Source organism: Gossypium hirsutum, chromosome D12 (assembly GCF_007990345.1).
Source record: "Gossypium hirsutum isolate 1008001.06 chromosome D12, Gossypium_hirsutum_v2.1, whole genome shotgun sequence".
NCBI lineage: Eukaryota > Viridiplantae > Streptophyta > Magnoliopsida > Malvales > Malvaceae > Gossypium > Gossypium hirsutum.
In genome coordinates this window covers 42,837,435-42,845,695 of record NC_053448.1, presented here as the reverse complement: position 1 = coordinate 42,845,695, position 8,261 = coordinate 42,837,435, and the positions used below count along the sequence as shown (strand labels likewise).

Sequence of the window (8,261 nt, the reverse complement as noted above, 5' to 3'; positions counted from 1 at the left end):
TGTTCTACCGAGGTGGGTCATCCTCGCAATTGTCGACTCAAATTGGATACTTTGTTTTGCATTCCAAATGTACACTTATTTATAATACACGAAACGAATTTATTAAATTGGTATTCTTTGTACACAATCATATTGTGAGTTTCAAATTTGTAATTTTTTATGGTACTTTTTCATTTAAGTTTTCTCTATCTATTTGTTAAGTATAATATTTTCAGAAAGCAAAGAATTGCTTAGAAGGTTCAGAAAAATATTAAAACTTTGACTTGCGTATTGTAATATATCTTACTTCAATAATTAATATTAATTTACACTTTACAGAAAATTTAATGAATAAACGAATAAGTTAGTGTTTTCACTGTATGAGTTACCATATAATCATTAGCTCTGATCTTCAATGCTCCCGAGTTATGTGGACACACTAAAGCAATTGAGTTCGCGATTTCTACATTTTCTCCAATCAAGTTTATCCTGGAAATCCCAAGTTGCAGAGGCTTAGAAGTAATCAAGTTGGCTTGGTTAAAATGTTCAGAGAGAAAACGTTCCTTGTAGGGGAGTTTTCATCTAACATGGCAGTGAAAACATTTCCTCCAGGACGCGTTTTTCAGCCACATGTTTGATATTTTAGTGGAAAATGCGTCCTATAGGAAGCATTACGCCCCTTGCAGGGAGTGTTTTCTCTCTGGCCATTTCAACTAGCCCAACTTGATTGCTTCTGAGTCCCTACAACCTGATATTCTCGGGATAATTTTTTCCCTTTATACCCTGTTCCATCCCTTATATAAATGCTCATTCTTCATCCCTTACTCACCTACATCTTAGTCTCCTCTAAATTGTTTTTTTTTCTTGTGTGTTGAAAATTTTGGGTTTAAAGATTTATTACTCTCTCGCTTTGAAGGAGACATGATCATAGTTTTAAGTTGTATTTGAGTTCACGGTGATATCATGGAGCTCGGTAACCTACAAATTGTACTTGCCATATGAGTATGGCGCCATCACCTATGAAATTGGGATCGCTTTGCAATTCGAGGTCCAAGTTGACGGTGATTATATCATCTCGGATTTAATTGTAACTAAGGCTTTAAGTTTACAAAAGTTATGCTATCAAAGGATGGAGCATAATTGGAGCCCTACTTGACGGTGGTTATGCGGGCACAACAACCAGTTTCTTCTCGTTAGAGGAACGTGCTTTATAAAACCCACACAAAAGTGTGAGGAAGAAAAATACAGGGGCCTTCCAGCATAATCAAGTAATTCGTGTTGTCCATGTCCACCAAAGACAGTGACGACTCTGTTAGTAAAATATGTTACACTCCAATTACATCACATGCTATAATAATGGGGTTACCGCCTTTGATGGATATGGATAAAACGAAATACTTGATTATACTAAAAGGCCACTGCGTTTTTTCCTCGTACGTCTGTTTGAGTTTTATAAAGCATCCTCCTCTGATGTGGAAAAACTGGTTGTCGTGCACGCATAACCACTATCAACTAGGGCCCTATTTATGCTTTATCCATTGACAACATAATCTTTGTAAATTTAAAGCCCTAGTTACACTTCAATCCCAAACCGTATAATCATCGTCAATTGGGATCTTAAGTTGCAACGTAATCCGACTTCTTGGGTGATAACTCCATGCTTACATGGCAGATAAAATTTATAGGTCACTCAGTTCCATGACACTATTGTAAAATCAATCATTACTTAAAAAAACAGTTTAGATAAATATTCTTTTTAAAAATCAGCTTAATTTCTCAAATGTTTTTTTTTTCAGCATACTTATATAAAGCAGCCCGAATATGGCAGTCCGAAACTGTCACTGTTGCTGTTGGGGCTGGTAGGGGTGGCACGCAAACGCCACATGTTAACCATAGGTTTCAATAACTAGATTTTCTCCCTCACTCCTTCACCTTATCCCCTCCAAACCCCTTCTCTCTTTCATCATCGGTTAACGACTTAAACGATACGTAAAGCCATAAGCATCCCCTCTGCCCCATCTCTCCTCGAAAATGGCCACAGCAGCACCCATATTCGACTCCACCTTGGTAAACCACCATCACTCTCTTTCTGTTTCACCATTTACTTCCAATTTCATCTTCAACTACAGAAACAAAACCTACCCTTCAATTCCCCATGTGGGTTCTTCGTTCTTGAGTGGGAAGTCCCTTAGAGTGGTCCAAATTGGAGCCAAAACACCCAGATTGGGAACTAGGAGGAAGAAAAGGGTGGGTGTTACAGCTTCATTAGGGGGTCTTTTAGGTGGAATTTTTAAAGGGAATGATACAGGAGAGTCCACTAGGCAGCAATATGCTGCGACTGTTACGACTGTTAATAAGTTGGAACCCACCATGGCTGCATTGTCTGATACTGAGCTGAAGGAAAAGACTTTTGCTTTGAAGGAACGTGCCTCTCAAGGCGAATCTTTGGATTCTCTTTTGCCTGTAAGTTTAAATCATTTCTATGGTATAGATTTGGGATGCTAATAGTTTGTTAAAACAAAGAGAAGGAGCTTAAGGTATCTTATTACCTCTTATTACCCCAACATGTTCTATTACAACATGACATCCAACTTTGTACTTGTGGTTTTTGTTTGTTGCAGGAGGCGTTTGCTGTTGTAAGAGAAGCCTCCAAGAGGGTCCTTGGACTTCGTCCTTTTGATGTCCAACTAATAGGTAAAGTCTCATGTTCATATCTATCTCCTTGTCGAAATTGATATTTGATGCTTATTGCTGGTTGCTACAAAAAAAAACCTTTAGTTGCACAGTGATCGGCAGTAATCTAGAGATGAAAATGTTACTAGGACTGCTTTTAGGATCAGCCCAATGTTTCTTTGTCATTGATCAGTGGCCACTTCAATGTGTGAATTATAGTCTTGAGTTTTTCACTACCTGGTTATGGAAATATTTTGTGAATTCTTGTAATGGAAGTTCCTTGAGGTACCTGAACTTTGGTCCTGTAGGTGGCATGGTTCTTCATAAGGGAGAAATAGCTGAAATGAGGACTGGAGAAGGGAAAACACTTGTTGCTATTTTACCAGCTTATTTGAATGCATTAAGTGGAAAAGGAGTTCATGTGGTTACTGTCAACGATTATCTGGCTAGACGAGATTGCGAGTGGGTTGGTCAAGTTCCTCGCTTTCTAGGGTTGAAGGTTGGCCTAATTCAACGTAGGTCTTGTTCTTTACTTGTTTGAATGTATATTTAACTTCACACTACATTTTACTAAAGCAGTTGTCATAAGCTCGAGATTAGGTCAATCAGACCTCATCAATTCGAGCTGCATGCTGATTTATAACTTTAATAATCATTATAGCTAACTACTTATTATTTCTTTTTTACCAGAGAATATGACAAGTGAACAGAGAAGGGAAAACTACTTGTGTGATATTACTTATGTCACCAATAGTGAGCTAGGTTTTGACTACTTGAGAGATAATCTTGCCACGGAAAGTAATTCTTGCCTTATACGCTGGCTTTGTTTTTTGTTGCTTCGATTCAATCAAGACATTATAGCATTTCTACTTAACTGACTGAACTTTTTATTGTAAGCAGAGTGCTGAGGAGCTTGTTTTGAGGGATTTCAATTATTGTATCATAGATGAGGTTGATTCTATCCTTATTGATGAAGCAAGAACGCCACTCATCATATCTGGAACTGCTGAAAAACCTAGTGATGCATATTACAAAGCAGCAAAAATCGCTGCTGCCTTTGAGCGAGATGTACATTATACTGTGAGGCTGCTTAACTCTATTGTCTTTCTTTTTCTTCTAAAAATTAACACAATCTAGTTACTAGAGTTGTAAGTTCTATCAGGTGGTCTCCTTAATTTGGTTGTTACATCAAAAAAGGCTGCTAGAATAGTACTTAGAATATTGAGTTGGGGCCTCCTTGAATAATTCGTGTGAATATATAGGTACGATGATGATATTATTTTGGTGCATTTAAACATGAATAAAAGTTAGCCTATTAAGAGTCACTGTCAACATAGATCCAAGTACATGAAAGATCAGGACTTTTAAAAGTCTGCTTAAATAAGAAGGCTGTTTATGCAGGTGGATGAGAAGCAGAAAACTGTTCTACTTTCAGAACAGGGTTATGAAGATGCTGAAGAAATTTTGGATGTAAAAGATTTGTATGATCCACGGGAACAATGGGCATCATATCTTTTGAATGCTATTAAAGCGAAGGAATTGTTTCTTAAAGATGTAAATTATATTATCCGGGGCAAGGAGGTGCTTATCGTAGATGAGTTTACTGGTCGAGTTATGCAGGTAAATTATGGTTAACTGATGATATCACTTACAAGTGAATAAAAAATTTTAGGTAAGATATGAGATTAATTAGGACAAATAGTTATATATAATATTACTAATGTTTCCATCAGGGGAGAAGATGGAGTGATGGACTTCACCAAGCAGTTGAAGCGAAAGAGGGTTTACCTATTCAAAATGAAACTATAACTCTAGCATCAATCAGTTACCAGAACTTTTTCCTCCAGGTTGGAGATTTTCTTCTCTCGAGTAGTTTGGTGAAACTCTTTTTGGAAATTTATATTAATTCAACTTCCCAATGCCGATACATTTGCTCTACAGTTTCCTAAACTTTGTGGAATGACTGGCACTGCAGCAACTGAAAGCACAGAATTTGAGAGCATATACAAGCTTAAAGTTACTATTGTCCCCACAAATAAGCCCATGATAAGAAAGGTTAGTTCTAGCTTGCCTTCCATGATCTTATATTTTTCATTTGTACTGCAGGTTTTAATTTGCTGATGGTGAGAACTAAGATTATTGTCATTTTGATCCTAATCTCAGAAATCTGTTATATTTAAGATGTTATCCTAATCCCTTTGCTGTTTAATGTCTTCTCAGGATGAGTCTGATGTAGTGTTCCGGGCAACTAATGGAAAATGGAGGGCAGTTGTTGTAGAAATTTCTAGAATGAACAAGACAGGCCGTCCAGTGCTTGTTGGCACAACAAGTGTTGAGCAAAGTGACTCATTGTCGGAGCAATTGCAGCAAGCTGGGATCCCCCATGAGGTAAGCCCTTTTTTAAGTTATTGATTCAATGTTAGAAACGAAGAATTATGGCTGAAATGTGCTTATTTAAGTCTTCTTTGTATAAAGATGTATAACTTCGTCTTGTGCTTTGAGGAAAAGAAAGTCAAGCACAACGATGCTACTAAATGTATTTGTGTGAGATATTAATAAATTATTTGTTAAAGGTTCTCAATGCAAAACCGGAGAATGTGGAGAGAGAAGCAGAGATTGTAGCACAGAGTGGTCGTCTAGGGGCAGTGACTATTGCTACCAATATGGCTGGCCGTGGAACAGACATCATCCTAGGTGGCAATGCAGAATTTATGGCCAGGCTGAAGCTTCGCGAGATGCTAATGCCAAGGTTAATATTTGATATTCACTAATTTAGTTTTACTTGCAATAGTTTGTAAGTTATCGCAGCCTCACAGTGGCTATTTGCATCATGGGAACTGGTCTACATTGACATTTAAAGTGTGTAAATGTTGCAGAGTTGTCAAACCAGCTGGAGGAGTCTTTGTATCAGTGAAGAAACCTCCTCCAATGAAGACATGGAAGGTTTTATGCTCATTTTCAATATGAAAATATTTTGGTATTGGTAGATGAATTTAATTTAGATTAGGGTTGCTATTCCAGGTGAATGAGAAGTTATTTCCGTGCAAGCTATCTGACAAGAACACCAAGTTAGCCGAGGAAGCTGTAGAGTTGTCTGTCAACACTTGGGGCAAGAAATCTTTAAGTGAACTTGAAGCTGAGGAGCTGCTGTCTTATTCTTGTGAAAAGGTGTACTACATACGGCAAGAGTTTACTTTGCATATTATCCAACATGTTCACCTTTAACCTCCTTGTACCTGTTAAGAATCATTGAATCCATTGATATGCTACCAAATAGTATTTGTCAGATACGCTATAAAACAGTAGTCATTGTAGTTTTGTATTTACAGGGACCTGCTCAAGATGAAGTTATAGCCAAGCTACGAAGTGCTTTTTTAGAAATTGTAAAGGAATATAAGGCCTACACTGAGGAAGAGAGGAAACAGGTTGTGGCAGCTGGTGGGCTTCATGTGGTGGGGACAGAACGTCATGAGTCACGACGAATAGACAATCAGGTTAATTCGAAATACATTTATAAAATTTTTATTCCTTGTTTCAAAAAGAAACAGAAGAATCCTGATTAATTCAGAATACATGAAATATGCTTCTGTAGTGTCTATTGTATTGAATTTTAGATTGCATTTTATGTCCATGCAGCTTCGTGGAAGGAGTGGCAGGCAAGGGGATCCCGGAAGTTCTCGCTTTTTTCTAAGTCTTGAAGATAATATCTTCCGTATTTTCGGAGGGGATAGAATTCAGGTTTGCTCTGTGGTTGCATTTTTCCGATTTTCAGTTTGCTAATCGATGTGCTTGTTAAAACTTTTTCTGGCAAATACTTGAAGGGTTTGATGAGAGCTTTCAGAGTTGAAGACCTACCGATTGAATCCAAGATGTTGACTAAAGCACTTGATGAAGCTCAGCGGAAAGTGGAAAACTACTTTTTCGACATTCGTAAACAGTTGTTCGAATATGATGAGGTCTTAAACAGTCAAAGAGACCGTGTCTATACAGAGAGAAGACGAGCCCTCATGTCAGACAATCTCCAATCTCTTATTATTGAATATGCTGAATTGACAATGGATGACATCTTAGAGGTGAAGATTTATGACCTTTTTGGCTAGCACTCTCATTTATGTCTATCCAGGTTCTAATCAGTCTCGGGGTATTTATTTATTTTTATTTTTATGATAAATAGGCAAATATTGGTTCAGATGCTCCAAAAGAAAGCTGGGATCTTGAAAAGCTCATTGCCAAAGTTCAACAGTAAGAGTCGACTTTATTCTCTATGTTTGATGTTCGAAAATGGTCAAATACTCGACAGGATTGTCACTGGAATTCTGTCTAATTGCAACTATCTTTCTATCCTACATCATTTTTTGAGTTTCGGAACTAGTATTCACTCTCATGCACTTTGAAATACAATACTTGCCCTGAAGGATTTAGGATCCTGTTCATCATATTTGTATACCAGTTCTTCCTCATGCTTTATGCAGAAACATACTAACTTTTCTATACATACTGCAAAAATTTCAAGGTACTGCTACTTGTTAAATGATTTGACCCCAGATTTGTTGAGGAGTGAGTGTTCAAGTTATGAGGAGTTACAGGATTACCTTCGCCGTCGTGGTCGAGAAGCATATTTGCAGAAAAGGGTCAGTATATCAACCATATTAAACAAATCTAAGCCTTCTTGATTGCTTTAACTTTTTTTTTTCCATTTATTTTGTGCCTACACAAAGATTCGAGCATATTTTCTCACATAGTTTTGGATTTAGGATATGGTGGAGAAGCAAGCAGAAGGGTTAATGAAAGAAGCCGAAAGATTCTTAATCTTAAGCAATATCGACCGTCTGTGGAAAGAACATTTACAAGCCCTTAAGTTTGTACAACAAGCTGTAGGCTTACGCGGATATGCTCAACGCGATCCACTAATCGAATATAAGCTCGAAGGGTACAACCTTTTCTTGGATATGATGGCACAGATACGACGAAACGTAATATATTCGATATATCAGGTATGAACAAAACTTGTTATATGGTTTATCCACCATCGCATAAGCATCTCAAGCTTACTCGGTCTTTTTTCTGGTCACAGTTCAAACCGGTGATGGTAAAGAAAGATGAAGATGATAGGTCAGACAAAGTAGTTACAAATGGTAGAAGCGGTAATAAAAAACCCGACCCGGTTGGTGCAGTAGAATCATCTTCATCAACTGCCAGTGCCTAGTGTTCTCCTTGTATCATTTTCTTAGAGGGAAAGTGAGAGATTATTATAAGTGCTGTTTTGTTGCAGTCCTATATAATTGAGTAAAGATTAGATTTGTATAGATTTTTCAATTTTCAAAAGGGAAAGAAACATGTCCAGTTTATTGAACCTTGGAAAATTACATAAAAATCCAACATTTTTTTGCTACAGATTGATTATGTAATATTTCAGAGAAGTTTGTACAGTATAATAATTGATGTCTTCAAATACAAACTTTGTCGAAATTTGATGTAATGATATTAATTGTATTTTTTGTAATATGTATAAATAATTATATGTGATAATATACAGGTTTTAGAAATAACAGGGCTTAATGGATTTAAGGGTTAGTGTTCGGTCAGATTTAAAATTTTAAAATTTAAAA

General features: G+C 36.9%; 1 protein-coding gene across 1 annotated transcript; it reads left to right on the top strand.

Annotated features, from left to right (window-relative positions):
* The first annotated feature begins 1,821 nt into the window (after window positions 1-1,821).
* LOC107945986 (protein translocase subunit SecA, chloroplastic) lies at window positions 1,822-8,046 on the top strand. The gene is made up of 19 exons (XM_016880161.2): window positions 1,822-2,442; window positions 2,601-2,673; window positions 2,961-3,167; window positions 3,343-3,446; window positions 3,553-3,732; window positions 4,054-4,272; window positions 4,386-4,499; window positions 4,594-4,707; window positions 4,873-5,040; window positions 5,226-5,401; window positions 5,529-5,595; window positions 5,674-5,820; window positions 5,982-6,146; window positions 6,289-6,390; window positions 6,474-6,725; window positions 6,827-6,894; window positions 7,166-7,283; window positions 7,407-7,646; window positions 7,727-8,046. The coding sequence occupies exons 1-19, from the start codon at window positions 2,011-2,013 to the stop codon at window positions 7,856-7,858; spliced, it is 3,078 nt and encodes a 1,025-aa protein (XP_016735650.1). The 5' UTR covers window positions 1,822-2,010; the 3' UTR covers window positions 7,859-8,046.
* The last annotated feature ends 215 nt before the right edge of the window (window positions 8,047-8,261 follow it).